General features: G+C 37.0%; 1 protein-coding gene across 3 annotated transcripts in view; it reads left to right on the top strand.

Moving 5' to 3' along the window:
• Positions 1-18,423, top strand: part of GOSR1 (golgi SNAP receptor complex member 1) — a 41,130-nt gene that overhangs the window by 13,488 nt on the left and 9,219 nt on the right. For 2 of the 3 annotated variants that reach the window (XM_020886820.2, XM_020886819.2), the window contains exons 6-7: positions 4,283-4,357; positions 14,411-14,440. In XM_020886820.2, the coding sequence (XP_020742479.2) occupies positions 4,283-4,357; positions 14,411-14,440 (105 nt within the window). Of the gene's footprint in view, positions 1-4,282; positions 4,358-14,410; positions 14,441-15,793; positions 17,550-18,423 lie in introns of those variants that run through there. The other variant, XM_070478806.1, reaches the window with a different exon arrangement.

Consider the following 18,423-nt stretch of genomic DNA (forward strand, 5'->3'; position numbering starts at 1 on the left):
TTATGTTAATAACATTACCAATAACCAAAGCTCTCTGCATTTCCCATCCTCATGACCCTTTCTGTCCCTCTACCCTTTCCCTTACCACAACAATTACATACTTAAGTAGCTATTAGAGTAACCTTTACTGCCCCAGAATTCGAAATCTGTTTTTTCCAGGTCTTATACAGACTCATAGCTTTATGTAAAATTATTTAAGGACTCCCAGCATTTTTATGCTGCTCTTAATCCATAATTTTTTGGCTGTGTTCTTTTCCTCCCTAACTTTAGCTCACCTTTAATAATATAGCATTTTATACACAGTTTTGAAATTTTTTTTTACAACTGTTCTTGACTGACAAGGTCAAATCCATTGGGCATCTAATTAAAGCTGCAGTCTTTCCACTTTTAGGCCATCTATTGAGACCTTTCATTGTCTCACTTAGGGTATAGACTTGGGGTATTTAGGTTTCATAAGTATGATACTTATGATTCATGAACTGTGATGTGTACTGCCATATTATGAACTTTACCTATCATGTGTACTCTGATAAACATCATCTTGGAGTTCCTTTATTTTGTTGTAACAGTAAGACAGTTTTATAGCACAAACCACTTAGTATTCATTCTATTCAAAATTTTTGTCCAAAACTCTAAACCCAGGATTGTCAAGTCATCAGTTATGTTTTTACCTCCAGAAATTATCTTGGAAAATTAATTTTTACTGTTTGTCTCTGTTTTTCTTATATTTAGTCACATGTACTTTGTATAACATAATAGGAGTAAAGAAATGAAACATTTTTGCTGTATTTGGAATTTTGGAATATTATTAGTTCTCAGGCACACATAGGTCTTGTGTCTAGTTTCTGTATAGTCTGTATACATATATATTTTAAAGAATGCATTGAGAACCGGTGTAACAGACAGCCTTTAATGTATAGTCATTTAGCTACCACACGATTTGTGGGAATTGCTAGACTTCATTCCAGTGTAGTAACTTGTTTTCTTAAAGTTTATCATGAAAGAAACACGTTCATCCATTTGCTAAACTATTTCTTGATTACCCACTGTTAGACAGTATGTCAGTTGCAGTAGCAGGTAGAAATGAAAAGATTAACTTGGCCCTTTAGATGATGAAGGGGAGTAAGCACATATTCAAATATAATATATGTATAATATATATTATATATTGTATATAATTATAATATATTATATATTTAATATATAATATATATAATTTATATATATTATATAATATATTTTTATATATTGATATATAATTAATGTATAATTATATTTAAATATATAATTATGTATGTTATATAATATATATTATATATAATATATATGTATAATATATGGCAGAATATGGTTAATGAGATGAGATATAGTAGTAATACACTCTGTGGATCACTGTTAAAGAAAGTAATACACTGTGTGGATCATGACAAACTATGGAAAATTCTTAAAGAGATGGGACTCCCAGACCTCCTGACCTGGCTCTTGAGAATTCTGTATGCAGGTCAAGAAGCAACAGTTAGAACTGGACATGGAACAACAGACTGGTTCCAAATTGGGAAAGGAGTATGTCAAGGCTGTATATTGTCAGCCTGCTTATTTAACTTATATGCAGAGTACATCATGAGAAATGCTGGGCTGGATGAAGCACTAGCTGGAATCAAGATTGCCAGGAGAAATACCAATAACCTCAGATATGCAGATGACACCACCCTTATGGCAGAAAGCGAAGAACTAAGGAGCCTCTTGATGAAAGTGAAAGGAGGAGAGTGAAAAAGTTGGCTTAAAACTCAACATTCAGAAAACTAAGATCATGGCATCCAGTCCCATCACTTCATGGCAAATAGATGGGGAAACAATGGAAACAGTGACAGACTGTATTTTTTGGGACTCCAAAATCTCTGCAGATCGTGACTGCAGCATGAAATTAAAAGATGCTGGCTCCTTCAAAGAAAAGTTACAACCAACCTAGACAGTATATTAAAAAGCAGAGACATTACTTTGCCAACAAAGATCCGTCCAGTCTAAGCTGTGGTTTTTCCAGTAGTCATGTATGGATGTGAGAGCTGGACTATAAAGAAAGCTGAGCACTGAAGAATTGACGCTTTTGAACTGTAGTGTTGGAGAAGACTTGAGAGTCCCTCAGACTGCAAAGAGATTCAACCAGTCCATCCTAAAGGAAATCAGTCCTGAATATTCATTGGAAGAACCGATGCTGAAGCTGAAACTTCAGTACTTTGGCCACCTGATTTGAAGAACTGACTCATTGGAAAAGACCGTGATGTTGGGAAAGAGAGAAGGCAGGAGGAGAAGGGGATGACAGAAGATGAGATGGTTGGATGGCATCACTGACACAATAAACAGGAGTTTGAGTAAACTCCAGGAGTTGGTGATGGACAGGGAGGCCTGGTGTGCTGCAGTCCATGGGGTCACCAAGAGTTGGACGCGAACTTAATGACTAATAGTAGTAATAACTGATATTTAAGAATTTTTTTTTTCCGAAATTACTGCTTTTTCATATATTGTTTCTTTTTTGGCTTCATATAATCTTTTGATATAGATATAAATTTTTAGTCCCATTTTATAAAACTAGGTATTAAGAGTCTTGTTTGAGGTTAAGTGGTTCATGGACTTCCCAGGTGGCTCAGTGGTAAAGAATCTGCCTGCCAAGCAGTAGACATGGTTTCAATCCAGTTCCTGGGTTGGGAAGATCCCCTGGAGAAGGAAATGGCAACCCACTCCAGTATTCTTGCCTGGGAAGTCTCATGGACTGAGGAGCCTGGATAGGCTCCGTGGGGTTGCAAAAGAGTCGGACAGGACTGACCAACTAAACAGCATTAGTCTTCCAGTGTGGTGTTGGTTATATTGTGCAGCTTTTCCTGGTGTTTTCTTTCCTGCTGCGCTTTGCACACTAGAACCTACTCTCAGGTAGTGGTTCACTTTTAATGGCATGACCCCCTTTTGTCTCACTGCAGTGTATGTGCAGTTACTTGAATTTTTTTGTTGTGGTTCTTGATACTTTGTAAGTAAAGAATTGAAACATGAAAATGTTAGTAGTAATGATACAAAGCATTTTCTTGTAAATTGTAATGAACTGAAGACCCTGATGCTGAGAGGGACTGGGGGCAGGAGAAGGGGACGACAGAGGATGAGATGGCTGGATGGCATCACCGACTTGATGGACGTGAGTTTGAGTAAACTCCAGGAGTTGGTGATGGACAGAGAGGCTTGGCGTGCTGCGATTCATGGGGTCGCAAAGAGGCGGACACGACTGGAGCGACTGAACTAACTGACTGACTGAAGGCCAGGATGGAAATCCTGAGGTACTCCACAGTTGGCAGATCCGTAGCATCCTTTTAGGGAAACATTCCATTTCAGTGGCTTCCCTATCTCATGTGCTGTGTCGTAATCAATCAGGAGTATTATTCCCACTTGGGGAAAATAAAGACAAGAGGAAATAATAGAGAAAGGAAGGAAAAGGCTTTAAAAAAGCCCCTGCTTTTCTCATCTTTTACAGTATCCTCCCAAACCTCACTCTGCAAGATGGACGATACAAAGTTTCTTTAAGACACTGTGTTCTTGCACACCCCATGACACTGCATATGCAATCCTTCCTTCCTGAAATAATCCTCCACTTTTTACAACTGTAAATTATCGCTTGTTCTGTAGGGTATCCTTTATGGATTTTCTCTGTTTAGGAAGGTTCCTGTATTTCTCATAAGCGCTCTAATCTCCCTTCTGCCCTATAGTAATGACTACTCTCTTCTTTTCTATATAAATATTATAGTAATAGTTCTTATTACACAGAATTAAAATTAAATTTATGTACCTTTCTAAACTGAACAACTCATGGCTAAGTAGCATGTTTTACTGTTAGAATGTGTGGTAGCTAACAGATGTTGAATAAATATTTGCTGAGTTAATGAATAAACGAATGAATGTATATTCTCTTTTCATGTACTTTAGGGAGTTGGACTTTTTGGGAACTGATACAAAATATACATTTTTAGACATTATCAAATGTATATATAAAATTTAAAAAAGGAAAAGTAAGACTTTTGTCTAAGAATGTTGGATTATTTTGGTGAAAAATAATTTCTTAAGCTGGAGAGCCATGCATATTTATCTATCATAGATGCCATTTTTAAAAGGAGATAAAAAGGATTATACATTTTAGTTGTATATGGAGAGGCTCAATTTGTCCACTTTGGATATTACTGGAGTAATCACTTAATCCTTTTTTATAGTGTCTGTCAAAAACGTTCTAAAATTTTCTTTCTTCTAGGTCTTATAAAAGTGGGTCTGGAGTAAACAACAGAAGAACTGAACTATTTTTGAAAGAACATGACCACCTTCGAAAGTAGGTATTATTGAATAAATGCATACTGTGTGGTACATACTTATTAATTTATTTACATATATATCAAACATTTTATGCTGTTTATTATAGTGAATGCTTTACCAATGCTAATTCATTTAATTCTTCTAATGATCCTATTTGGTAGAAATAGAATTACAATGTTTCTGACCATAATTAGGAAAGATAGGATGCTATCAAATATATACACAAATGTCTGCTTTCACATTACTTATTTGTTAATGTAATTTGTAACTGTAATATGTCTTTTATTACCTTAATGTTTGTTTTCTTTAGCAAGTCTATTGCCCTAATACTTTGTCTACTACTGTAGATTAATAGTAATAATATAGATACTGACTTGTATTTGAATGGCCTGATACTACTTATATATGTCAAGAAGCTTTATAAAGGGTAATTAGCCATACATCAAATTCGAAGAAAATATCTTTTCTAAGAACTCAAAATACCTGAAAACTTGGATGAACTGTATGTGTGTGTGTGTACACACACACACACACACACACACACACACATACACATATATATAAAAATGTATATATATGTATTTTAAAACAAGCCACCCTACTCTATTCCTGCTTCATCTAGTTTTCTTCTGAAATGTACTGGTTTCTTTAATTATTTTCTTTGTATTTTGTTATAGAACCTAAGGATCAGAAAATTACTTAATCTCTCTGAACTCGGCCTCTAAACACTGGAATAGCTAATAACCACGATAGTTAAATGACATGACTTATGCTTTTGTTGCTGAATGTCATAAATTAGTCATGTCCATACAAGCTTAATGTACTGTTCAATTTACTTCTCTTTGAAGATCACCACTTTAAATATGAACTGTTGAAATTGGAACATGGAAAGATCAAGACCATTTTAGTAGAAGTCTGGCTACTTCTAGTGTCAGAAAGTTTTTGGTGTTTTTTTCTTAGTATGTTAAATATTATTGATTGGCACAAGGGGGCAGTCTTTCCTAGAATAGCTTATAGTTATTTATAGCTATGGTAGTTCTTTTTGTATTTGATAAAGACCACCAAAAAAGAATTTTGCATTATATCTGAAAATATATTAATATATTCTTTGGGTACAAAGTAATTTAAGGAATAGGATACTCAAGTAGCATAAAAATAAAGATGAGCTTGCATTAACATTTTTATATTCATCAACCCCAAAAGAAGTTTAAGAGAAATGCATTTGTTTACTTTAAGGATGAGTTGATGCTGAAAAGAGTTTTATCAGTTATGTAAATTAATATTCTTTATTTCAGAACACATTGTCATAAATTTTATATGAAAATTTTTACTTTTGCACTCATTTTACTAACTCAGAGAAAACCCTTCCCACTGTCCATTTTACTGGGGGAAAAATATATTAATTTAGGGTCACACAGCTTAAATGATGTGTTTAGGGTTTTAAAAAAATAGTAAGATTGGCTATCAAAAGGTATTTTCCATTTTTGTTTCTCAGGTGATTTTATGTAGGATATACTTTACATGAATTCCTTTCAACATTCTTATGAAAAAGTTTGTATGTGCTCATTCTATACAGAAAGAAACTGAGGCAGGATGAAGTTGAGTGGAATATGAGCTGATGAGTGGAATATGACCTGATGAAGTTGAGAGGAGTTGTTAAGTTACATAATAGATTATTTTGTGTTGGTATACAAGGTTTTTTTTTAGAGATTTCAGAAACAAATGATAAAATGCTACCTTAATATTTCATATTCTTTATGACTCAGGTAGGTTTTTATGATTTCAATCCTTTTATACAATTTATCAAAAGAACAACAAATGGAAACTGATTCTTCACATTTCCTCTTAGGCTTTCTATTTCTTCTGTTCACAAATTTGTTGATATTAAAAAAAATTTTTTTTTTACACCAAAATATTTGTTAAAATACTTTGGGGGGGAAAAGAAGAAGCAAAAACTGTCTCCTCATTAAACTTGACTTCCTGTGTATATTGTTTGTAATGAAGACAGTGTGGTATTGGTGAAAGAACAGATAGATCAGTGGAACAGAAGAGAAAGGCCAGAAACAGACACACAAATATAGTCAATCTTTGACAGAAGAGTAGAGGCAGTTCTATGGAGAAGAGTCTTTTGAATAAGTGGTGTGAGAACAACCAGACATCAACATGCAAAAAAATTAATATAGACAGTGACCTTATACCTTTCCCTGAAATAACTCAGAACAGATCATAGATCTAAAGTACAAAACTACTAGAAGTTTTATAACACAGGAGAAATTCTAGGTAACATTGAGTTTGGCAATGTGTTTTTAGATGCGATGCCAAAAACATCATGAACAAAAAAATTAAGATTGACTTCATTAAAATGAAAAACTTCTGCTCTCCCAAAGACACTGTCAAGATGATGACGTGAACTGGAAGAACATATTTGTAAAACATATCTGATAAAGGACTGTTATCCAAAATACACAGAGAACTCTTAATTAAAACTCAACCGTTTCAGTTCAGTTCAGTTCAGTCCCTTAGTCATGTCTGACTCTTTGCAACCCTGTGGACTATAGCAGGCCAGGCCTCCCTGTCCATCACCAACTACTGGAGTTTACTCAAACTCCTGTCCATTGAGTCGGTGATGCCATCCAACCATCTCATCCTCTGTCGTCCCCCTCTCCTCCCGCCTTCAGTCTGTCCCAACATCAGAGTCTTTTCCAGTGAGTCAGTTCTTCGTGTCAGGTGGCCAAAGTACTAGAGTTTCAGCTTCAGCATCACTCCTTCCAATGAATATTCAGGACTGATTTCCTTTAGGATGGACTGGTTGAATCTCCTTGCAGTCCGAGGGACTCTCAAGTCTTCTCCAACACCACAGTTCAAAAGCATCAATTCTTCAGCGCTCAACTTTCTTTATAGCCCAACTCTCATATCCATACATGACTACTGGAAAAACCATAGCTCTCACTACATGGACCTTTGTTGGCAAAGTAATGTCTCTGCTTTTTAATATACTGTCTAAATTGGTTGTAACTTTTCTTCCAAGGAGCGAGCATCTTTTAATTTCATGGCTGCAATCACCATCTGCAGTGATTTTGGTGTCCCAAAAAATAAAAGTCACTGTTTCCACAATACATGAACCATGAACTTCCAGATATTCAAGCTGATTAAGAAAAGGTAGAGGAATCAGAGATCAAGTTGCCAACATCCGCTGGATCATCGAGAAAACAAGAGAGTTCCAGAAAAACATCTATTTCCGCTTTATTGACTGTGCCAAAGCCTTTGACTGTGTGGATCACAATAAACTGTGGGAAATTCTGAAGGAGATGGGAATACCAGACCACATGACCTGCCTCTTGAAAAACCTGTATGCAGGTCAGGAAGCAACAGTTAGAACTGGACATGGCACAACAGCGTGGTTCCAAATAGGAAAAGGAGTACGTCAAGGCTGTATATTGTCATCCTGCTTATTTAACTTATATGCAGAGTACATCATGAGAAATGCTGGGCTTGAGGAAGCACATGCTGGAATAGGATAGCCGGGAGAAATACCAGTAACCTCAGATATGCAGATGACATCACCCTTATGTCTGAAAGTGAAGAAGAACTAAAAGAGCCTCTTGATGAAAATGAAAGAGGAGAGTGAAAAAGTTGGCTTTAAAGCTCAACATTCAGAAAACTAAGATCATGGCATCCAGTCCCATCACTTCATGGCAGATAGATGGGGAAACAGTGGAAACAGAGAGACTTTATATTTGGGGGCTCCAAAATCACTGCAGATGGTGATTGCAGCCATGAAATTAAAAGACCCTTACTCCTTGGAAGGAAAGTTATGACCAACCAGGATAGCATGTTAAAAAGCAGAGACATTACTTTGCCAACAAAGGTCCGTCTAGTCAAGTCTGTGGTTCTTCCAGTAGTCATGACGTGAGAGTTGGACTATAAAGAAAGCTGAGCACTGAAGAATTGATACTTTTGAACTGTGGTGTTGGAGAAGACTCTTGAGAGTCCCTTGGACTGCAAGGAGATCCAGCCAGTCCATCCTAAAGGAGATCAGTCCTGGGTGTTCATTGGAAAGACTGATGTTGAAGCTGAAACTCCAATACTTTGGCCCCCTGATGCAAAGAGCTGACTCATTTGAAAAGACTCTGATGCTGGGAGAGATTGAGGGCAGGAGGAGAAGGGAACGACAGAGGATAAGATGGTTGGATGGCATCACTGACTCAATGGACATGGGTTTGGGTGGACTCCGGGAGTTGGTGATAGACAGGGAGGCCTGGCATGCTACAGCTCATGGGGTCGCAAAGAGTTGGACATGACTGAGCGACTTAACTGAACTGTTTCCCCATATATTTGCCATGAAGTGATGGGATCGCATGCCATGAGCTTAGTTTCCTGAATGTTGAGTTTTAAGCCAACTTTTTTACTCTCCTCTTTCACTTTCATCAAGAGGCTCTTTAGTTCATTTTTTGCTTTCTGCCATAAGGGTGGTGCTGTAATCTGAGGTTATTGATATTTCTCCCGGCAGTCTTGATTCCAGCTTGTGCTTCATCCAGCCCAGCATTTCTCATGATGTACTCTGCATATAAGTTAAATAAGCAGGGTGACAATATACAGCCTTGATGTACTCCTTTCCCAATTTGGAACCAGTCTGTTGTTCCATGTACAGTTCTAACTGTTGCTTCTTGACCTGCATACAGATTTCTCAAGAGGCAGGTTATGTGGTCTGGTAGTCCCATCTCTTTAAGAATTTTCCACAGTTTGTTGTGATCCACACAATCAGAGGCTTTGGCATAGTCAATAAAGCAGAAGTAGATGTTTTCTGGAACTCTGTTGCTTTTTCAGTGATCCAGCGGATGTTGGCAATTTGATCTCTAGTTCCTCTGCCTTTTCTAAATCCAGCTTGAACATTTGGAAATTCACAGTTCACATGCTGTTGAAGCCTGGCTTGGAGAAGCGCTGAGTATTACTTTGCTAGTGTGTGAGATGAGTGCAATTGTGTGGTGGTTTGAGCGTTCTTTGGCATTGCCTTTCTTTGGGATTGGAATGAAAACTGACCTTTTCCAGTCCTGTGGCCACTGCTCAGTTTTCCAAATTTGCTGGCGTATTGAATGCAGCGCTTTCACAGCATCGTCTTTTAGGATTTGAAATTGCTCAACTGGCATTCCATCACATCCACTAGCTCTGTTCGTAGTGATGCTTCCTAAGGCCCACTTGACTTTGCATTCCAGTATGTCTGGCTCTAGGTGAGTGATCACACCATCATGATTATCTGGGTCATGAAGATCTTTTTTGTATAGTTCTTCTGTGTATTCTTGCCACCTCTTCTTAATATCTTCTGCTTCTGTTAGGTCCATACCATTTCTTTATTGTGTTCATCTTTGCATGAAATGTTCTTTTGGTGTCTCTGATTTTATTGAAGAGATCTCTAGTCTTTCCCATTCTATTGTTTTCCTCTATTTCTTTGCATTGATTGCTGAGGAAGGCTTTCTTTTATCTCCTTGCTATTCTTTGGAACTCTGCATTCAAATGGGTATATCTTTCCTTTTCTCCTTTGCCTTTTGTTTCTCTTCTTTTCAGAGCTATTTGTAAGGCCTCCTCAGACAACCATTTTGCCTTTTTGCATTTCTTTTTCTTGGGGTTAGTCTTGATCACTGCCTCACATATAATGGCACGAACCTCCATCCATAGTTCCTCAGGCACTCTATCAGATCTAATCCCTTGAATCTATTTGTCACTTCTACTGTAAGGGATTTGATTTAGGTCATACCTGAATGATCTAGTGGTTTTCCCTACTTTTTTCAATTTAAGTCTAAATTTGGCAAAAAGGAGTTCATGATCTGAGCCACAGTCGGCTCCCTGTCTTGTTTTTGCTGACTGTATGGAGCTGCTCCATCTTTGGCTGCAAAGAATATAATCAGTCTGATTTTGATATTGACCATCTGGTGATGTCCATGTGTAGAGTCTTCTCTTGTGTTGTTGGAAGAGGGTGTTTGCTATGACCAGTGTGTTCTCTTGGCAAAGCTCTATTAGCCTTTGCCCTGCTTCATTCTGTACTCAAAGGCCAAATTTGCCTGTTACTCCAGGTGTTTCTTGACTTCCTACTTTTGCATTCCAGTCCCCTGTAATGAAAAGGATATCTTTTTGGGGTGTTCTAGAAGGTCTTGTAGGTCTTCATAGACCTACAACCTCAGCTCTTCAGCATTACTGGGCGGGGCATAGACTTGGATTACTGTGGTATTGAATGGTTTGCCTTGGAAACAAAGAGATCATTCTGTTGTTTTTGAGATTGCATCCAAGTACTGCATTTCAGACTCTTTTGTTGACTATGATGGCTACTCCAAATCTTCTAAGGAATTCTTGCCCACAGTAGTAGATACAATGGTCATCTGAGTTAAATTCACCCATTCCAGTCCATTTTAGTGTGCTGATTCCTAAAATTTCGATGTTCACTCTTTCCATCTCCTGTTTGACCACTTCCAATTTGCCTTGATTCGTGGACCTAACATTCCAGGTTCTATGCTCTTTACAGCACTGGGCTTTCCTTCCATCCCCAGTCACATCCACAACCAGGTGGTGTTTTTGCTTTGGCTCTGTCTCTTCCTTCTTCCTGGAATTATTTCTCCACTGATCTCCAGTAGCCTGTTGGGCACCTACCAACCTGGGGAGTTCATCTTTCAGTGTCCTATCTTTTTACCTTTTCCTACTGTTCATGGGGTTCTCAAGGCAAGAATACTGAAATTTAAAAGTGGGCAAAAGATCCAAACAGATATCTCATCTGAGATGATAAGCAGCTGGCAAAGAACCATGTGAAAACTGCTCAGCATTGTATGTCACTAGGGAACTGCAAACTAAAACTACTAGATACCACCACATACCTGTTAGAATGACTAAAATCGAAAACATTGACACCACCCAATGGAGCAATAGGAATTCTTACTACTGGTGGGAAATATAAAGCCACTTGTAATCATAAATCATAAAAAAAAAAAAAAACCACTTGAAATCATAAAAAACAGCCACTTTGGAAGCCAGTTAGGCAGTTTTTCTTAAAAAGCTAAATAGTCTTACCATACCATCCCGCAGTCATAGCCCTAAACAAATTGAAAATACTTCTAAGTAAAAACCTGCCCATGAATATTCATATCTGCTTTACTTGTAATTGTCAAAAGTTGGAAGCAACCAAGATGTCTTTCAAAAAGTGAATGGATAAACAACCTGTTAAGTACATACGTTTGATGGACTATTATTCAGTGATATAAGAAATAGGCTCAAGCCCCAAAAGATACAGAGGAACCTGAAATGCATAAAAGAAGTCAGTCTTCTTTTTTGTATACTTCATATTATATAATTCCAATTACATAACAAAGGCATGATCAGCTGTTGTCAGGGGTTCAGAGTGGGAAGAGGAGGAAAAAAGAGGAAGAACTGGAGCACAGAGATATTTGGGGCGGTGAAACTATTCTCTATCGTACTGTAATGGTGGATACATGACATGACATTATACACTTGTAAAACCCATAGACCTGTACAACTGCAAAGAGTAAACCCTAATGTAAACTGTGAACTTTAGTTAATAATGTATCAATATTGGTTCATCAGTTGTAGCAAGTGTACCACAGTAATAATATAAGATGTTAATAGTAGGTGTGGGAGGATGGGTATATGGACTGTTACTTTTTGCTGAATATTTCTGCAAACTTAAAACTGTTCTAAAAAGTCTACTGATTTTTTGTTTAAATAGAAAATGTAACTTTCTGATTTCGTTGCTAATAATTCAGCTTTTATTTTTCTCTTTTTTCTCCCCTTGACTGAACTGGGAAGAATTCTGTCAGGTGCTTAACTCTTTGTCTCTAGGTAACTTCCGTTCAGTTCAGTTTGGTTTGGTCACTCCACCGTGTCCAACTCTTTGAGACCCCATGAACCACAGCACACCAGGCCTCCCTGTCCATCACCAACTGCCGAAGTCCACCCACACCCATGTCCATTGAGTCTGATGCCATCCAACCATCTCATCCTCTGTCGTCCCCTTCTCCTCCTGCCCTCAATCTTTCCCAGCATCAGGGTCTTTTCAGATGAGTCAGCTCTTTGCATCAGGGGGCCAAAGTACTGGAGTTTCAGCTTCAACATCATTCCCTCCATTGAACACCCAGGACCGATCTCCTTTAGGATGGACTGGTGGGATCTCCTTGCAGTCCAAGGGACTCTCAGGAGTCTTCTCCAACACCACAGTTCAGAAGCATCAATTCTTCGGCGCTCAGCTTTCTTCACAGTCCAACTCTCACATCCATACATGACCACTGGAAAAACCATAGCCTTGACTAGACAGACCTTTGTTGGCAAAGTAATGTCTCTGCTTTTTAACATGCTATCCTAGTTGGTCATAACTTTCCTTCCAAGGAATAAGGGTCTTTTGATTTCATGGCTGCAGTCACCATCTGCAGTGATTTGGGAGCCCCCAAAAATAAAGTCAGCCACTGTTTCCACTGTTTCCCCATCTATTTGCCATGAAGTGATGGGACCAGATGCCATGATCTTAGTTTTCTGAATGTTGAGTTTTAAGCCAACTTTTTCACTCTCCTCTTTCACTTTCATCAAAAGGTTCTTTAGTTCTTCTTCACTTTCTGTGTTAATGGAAGAGTGGTTACAAATGATTTCTACGTTCATCTTTGTTTTTTCTGTATTTTCCAAATGTTATCTGTAATGTAAAACTGTTAGCACTTAGCTTTTTGTGTCCTACTGTAGCTTAATAGTATTGTTCAGATGTCTTAGAAGATATTTATATAAAAGTAAATAAGCCATTGGATCCCTCTGGTTAACTCTAAGTAGGTGGAATACTGAAATCACCACAGTGCTTGATGTAAATTATCTCATTGGTTGGTGACAACTTCATCAGATTTTTTTTTTACAGTTTACAAAGGGATCAGTTTTTAAGTTTTATTTATTACATACTTGCTTGTTTGTTTTCTTGCTTACTTACTCATTTACTTGTTTATTCTTTTATTCACCTCCTCTTTTAAAAGATTCTTATTAGTTATTAACCTAAATGGTTTTGCCATGTTCTTACATTTTGTTAAACTGCTTCAAAATATGTGCTTGAAATTTGTATCATTTGCAGTTTGTATATTGAGGGAAGTGAATTACTTTTTAAACAGAATTAATATCTAAGTGTGGCTTTAGTGATTCCTTGGTACAGTAATTGATGATGAAATTTAGCTCATTGTTTTCAGCTAGTTTAATTTGGTTTCTTGAAAGAAACAGAAACTTATTGCTTAATCATAGACAATAGGTGCCTCTTCGGAATACCTCTGGGCTGTTATGAAGTATTTGTTTACAAAGGATGATTCCACTTGATTATATATTATGTATCCCCAAAGGAGAGTAATTTTAAATTGTTTTTACTAGATTATGCTGTCTTTATGCCAAGTGGATACATATGTCTGGGAGTTTGTTTTTATTTCTTTCCGCTGTAAAGCTGCCCTTTTACCAAGCTTAGCTACCTGTGCATTCCTCCCTAAAATGGATTTTTTGAAGGAGTCTTTCTTTCCAGTATTTGATGCATAAGTGGAAATGTTTTACCAATCAATGGTGCATTGGTATCTTTATTCAGATTCTTGAATTCTAAAGTGTGCCAAGCTGAGATTTGATTTTGTTTTTCAAAAAAGGAAGAAATTTTAAGATGTAGATAATTACTGCTTATAGGCATTGAAACTATATTGCCTATCCTGTCTCAACAATTTGGCTGTAATTCTGAAGTTTTGGATAGACAGTTGGTGACAACTTGGAGCTATCTAGATTAAAGAAGTAGTTTTATTTTTTTGTGCTCTCATTAAAACTGTTCTGACTTTAATCATTAAGTATCTCTGTGGAAGAAATAGATTTAAGCCTACAAATTAAGATGAAAACTATATATGTGGATTAACTAATTTCAGAATCCAGAGTTTTCTCTAGCTGATTTCAAAAGTCTTGGTGTTTTTCACATAAATGACTGGAAAAGTAATCTATCTGTAAAATATAGAAAAATTAAGTGCACATTTTAAATGTGGTTTTAATAATTCCAGAATTTGAATTTTCTTTTTATTTGCAGCTCAGATCGTCTAATAGAAGAGACAATAAGGTAGGAAAAATGGTTTCTTTTTGTTTGTTTACATATTAATGAACAGATGAAGTTAGTCCTATAAGTAGAGTTAAAGTCAGTTAATCTTCCTTAAAGATGGGAATTTTATTACTTGGTAATGTATTTTTACTGTGACTTCCCCTTATAAGATACTTGAAGCCTAAAACATTTGTTTTGGAGCTATTGGCATTAGGGTGTTTTACCTAGTGAATTCATTCTCAATATTTTCAGCCTCTGTCTTTTTTTATTCTCACTTTTTAATGGAAAACAGTCTTGAACATGTGATTTGTTAAGTGTCTTATGTGTAACATTTATGTAGACTTGGTTTCTGTCATAGCAGCTATAGAAAGTCTGCAGTAATTAGTCTTATCTGTAATTATATTGAAGTAACTTCTTGTTTAAGGTAAGGGAAACTTGTTTGTTTGTTTTAACTGCTTAATTCTCTAGGTTTGATAAATTTTTAAATACCTATTTTAAGATAGTAAAAAAAATTACCATTAACTGGTAATGGTCTCAACTCTTCAAAATTAAGCACTGTCTAAAGCACTGGAAAGGTAGCATGAAATACATAGAAACAACAAACATTTGTATTCTTATCATAGACTTTGGTATTGTGTTCAGGGCTTCCCAGGTGGTGAAGACCCTGCCTGCCAGTGCAGGAGACGTAAGAGATGTGGGTTCGATCCCTGGGTTGGGAAAATTCCCTGGAGGAGGGCATGGCAGCCCACTCCAGTTTTCTTGCTGGAGAATCCCATGGACAGAGGAGCCTGGAGGGCTGCGATCCATAGAGTCGCAAAGAGTTGGATCCAACTGAAGCAACTTAGCGTGCATTGTGTTCAAGGGTTGCACATGCTATATGTTGTTTAATCTCCTCAGTAACTCATGAGATAGGCACTGATCACTAGATACTATCTTCAATACAAAAGAGAGGTTAAGGTAAGTAATTTGCCCATAATCACATTACTAACAAATAGTATTGAGGGTTCAGATCCTCAAACCTGAGTCAATAACTCTAGAGCAAGAGCTCTGTCTAAACCACTACTACATTTCCTGTCTTATAGAAAGAGGATGAGCTTTGGAATATGATTTGGTTTGAAACCTGACTGTGTTATTTAATTAGATCTCTGTTCTTGAACAAGTTTCTTGGAATCTTCATGTTCTTATGTGTTTAAAAATACAGAATTCATGGTAATACCTACCCTAAAAGATTGTTGTGAAGATTAAAGATAATATAAGTAAAAAGATAATATAAGTAAAACCCTTGAGTCGAGAAGATCCCCTGGCTGCTACTAAGTTAATTTAAATGGCAGCTCTATTATTAATATTTTTTAACTGTTTATTTTGATATTTCAGGTTTCAGGAAAGTTCCAGTGGTACTAAGAGTTTACACATACCTTTTACCTTAGATTCCCCAAATGTTATCATTTTGCCACATTTGCTTTTTCACTGTTTTTTTTTTCCTGAACTACTTGTAAATAAGTTCCAGGCATGATGCCTCTTTACCTCTAAATATTTCAGTTTCAGTGTTCATATCCTGAAATTTTTATGTTGAAATGAGCTTATGGATTCTTATTCTATTCACTGGGTTATAGTATGTTCTTATAATTGAAAGTCATAAATTATAATTTTATAATAAGATGAATTTATCATATCTCGGAATTTTGTTTGAATTTCATGCACTGAGTCTTCCACCTCTCCACAGTTTTCACAAAATTGCTTAATTGTTGACTGAAATATCTTCCTTGTGGCTCATTTGCTTTCATCAGTGCATGAAGTTGGGTCACATTTTATCAGGGATTCTTTTCTTAAAGTTTCCCCATAATTCTAGCTGTAAAGTTTTCCTTTTCCTTTTGGAGCTACATTTTAAAATGTACACAACTGAATACAAACTGGCATCAATTTGTTGAAAAGACCTAATATTTATAAGTTTATTCTTAAGCTTTAAATGTATAATTAGTATTATGTATTGTTGAAAAAATGCTTCCCAGGTGTCTCATTGGTAAAGAATCCACCTGCCAAGCAGGAGATGTGGGTTGGATCCTTGAGTCTGGATGATCCCCTGGAGAAGGAAATGGCAACCCACTCCAGTATTCTTGCCAGGAAAATCCCATGGACAGAGGAGCCTGGTGGGCTACAATCCACGGCGTCGCAAAAGAGTCAAATACAACTGGACAACTAAACAGCAGTTGTTAAAAAAAAAAATGTCCGAGTTTAGTTCACAGGATAGGTGAGAATGTTGAAGTTCCAGTAATCATCAATGATTTATCATTTTAAAAGCATTATTATTTGGAATTTGTTTTGTTCCTGCATATATTTGTCCCTTGAAATAACAACAGCCTAGATTTCACTCCAATTGACTCCAGATGATGGAATGAGATAGGAAAGGATATCTAGATATACTTTGTGTGGTACTGGAAATCATGCATATTCAACAAGATAATAACATAATGTTTGATGATAATATCTGTTCTCCAAGGAATACAAAGTGCTTTGCGGGAATTATTTTTTAATTTTCTCTACTTCTGAGTCAGAGTGCATAGGAGATAATGATAGTCCCAGTTTAAGAAAACAGAGGAATATATGATTCAAAGATTGTTGCTCAGCCCAGGTTTGAATTGTTGCTTTTTTCAAGGCTATAGTACCTATTTTAAAATATCTGGTAAAGTAAATTTACTATAAAACAACTACATTTTAAATGTATCATATTCTATCATAGATAGACACTTAACCTAAAAAATTAGGAATAAGAACTAGTGATACAAACGATGTTGTTAGTTTCACTCTTCTTATGATCTTCTTGGATCTAAAATTCAGTGTGAAGGCGAGGGTGGGATAATTTGAGAGAATAGCATTGAAACATGTACATTACCATGTGTGAAATAGAGGACAGTGCAAATTCAGTGCATGGAGCAGGACACCCAAGGCCGGTGCTTTGCGACAACCCAGAGGGATGGGGTGCGGAGGGGGGCTCAGGATTGGGGGGCACATGTATGCCTGTGGCCAGTTCACATTGATGTATGGCAAAAACCATCGCTATATTGTAAAGTGATTATCCTCCAATTAAAATCAATTAATTAAAAAAATAAAATTTACTGTGTTATAAAATTGACATTGCCTACCTCTTTCTGCTCGAAGCTTGACTGGCTGTGCTTTAGACCTGGTGCATTCACTGTCTGGGTCCTGGGATATATTTTTACCATTATCCTATAGTGACCTCCTTAAATGGAATCACTTATTTCTAGGATTTACTGTCTTCTGCTTTCTTAGTTTATCCCCTCATTATGTTGGACCATGTTCTTTAGTAGCTTCCTCAGAAAGAATAAGAAGTAAATGTTTTGGACTTTACACATCTCAAAAAAGTTTTTATTCTACTCAATTTTATTTATTTTATTTTTGACTGCACTAGGTCTTTGCTGCTTTGCATGGGCTTTCTCTAGTTGTGGTGGACGAAGGCTACTCTTCATTGCAGTGCAGGGGCTTCTCATTGTGGTAGCTTCTCTTGTTGCAGAGCACAGCCCCTAGGCACACAGGCTCAGTAGTTGGCAGCCAGCAGGCCCTAGAGTGCAGGCTCAGTGGTTGTGACGCATGAGCTTAGTTGCTCCATGTGTGGAATCATCCTGGGCTAGGGATCAAAGCCCTGTCTTCTGCATTGGCAGGCGGATTCCCATCCACCGGGCCCAGGGAGGTCCCTGTTCTACCCATATTCTTGACTCATTGTTTAGCTAAAAATCAGAATCGTAGGTTGAAAATAACTTTCACATTTTTTAAGGCATTGTTTCCAGTACTGCTCTTTAAGTCTAGTCCCAATTAAAATTTTATGTCCTTTGTAAATGATGGGCTTCCCTTGTGGCTCAGCTGGTAAAGAATCCACCTGCAATGCGGGAGACCTGGGCTCGATCCCTGGGTTGGGAAGATCCCCTAGAGAGGGGAAAGGCTACCCACTCCAGTATTCTGGCCTGGAAAATTCCATGGACAGTATAAGT

The sequence above is a fragment of the Odocoileus virginianus genome, chromosome 17, assembly GCF_023699985.2.
Source record: "Odocoileus virginianus isolate 20LAN1187 ecotype Illinois chromosome 17, Ovbor_1.2, whole genome shotgun sequence".
In the NCBI taxonomy this organism is placed as follows: domain Eukaryota; kingdom Metazoa; phylum Chordata; class Mammalia; order Artiodactyla; family Cervidae; genus Odocoileus; species Odocoileus virginianus.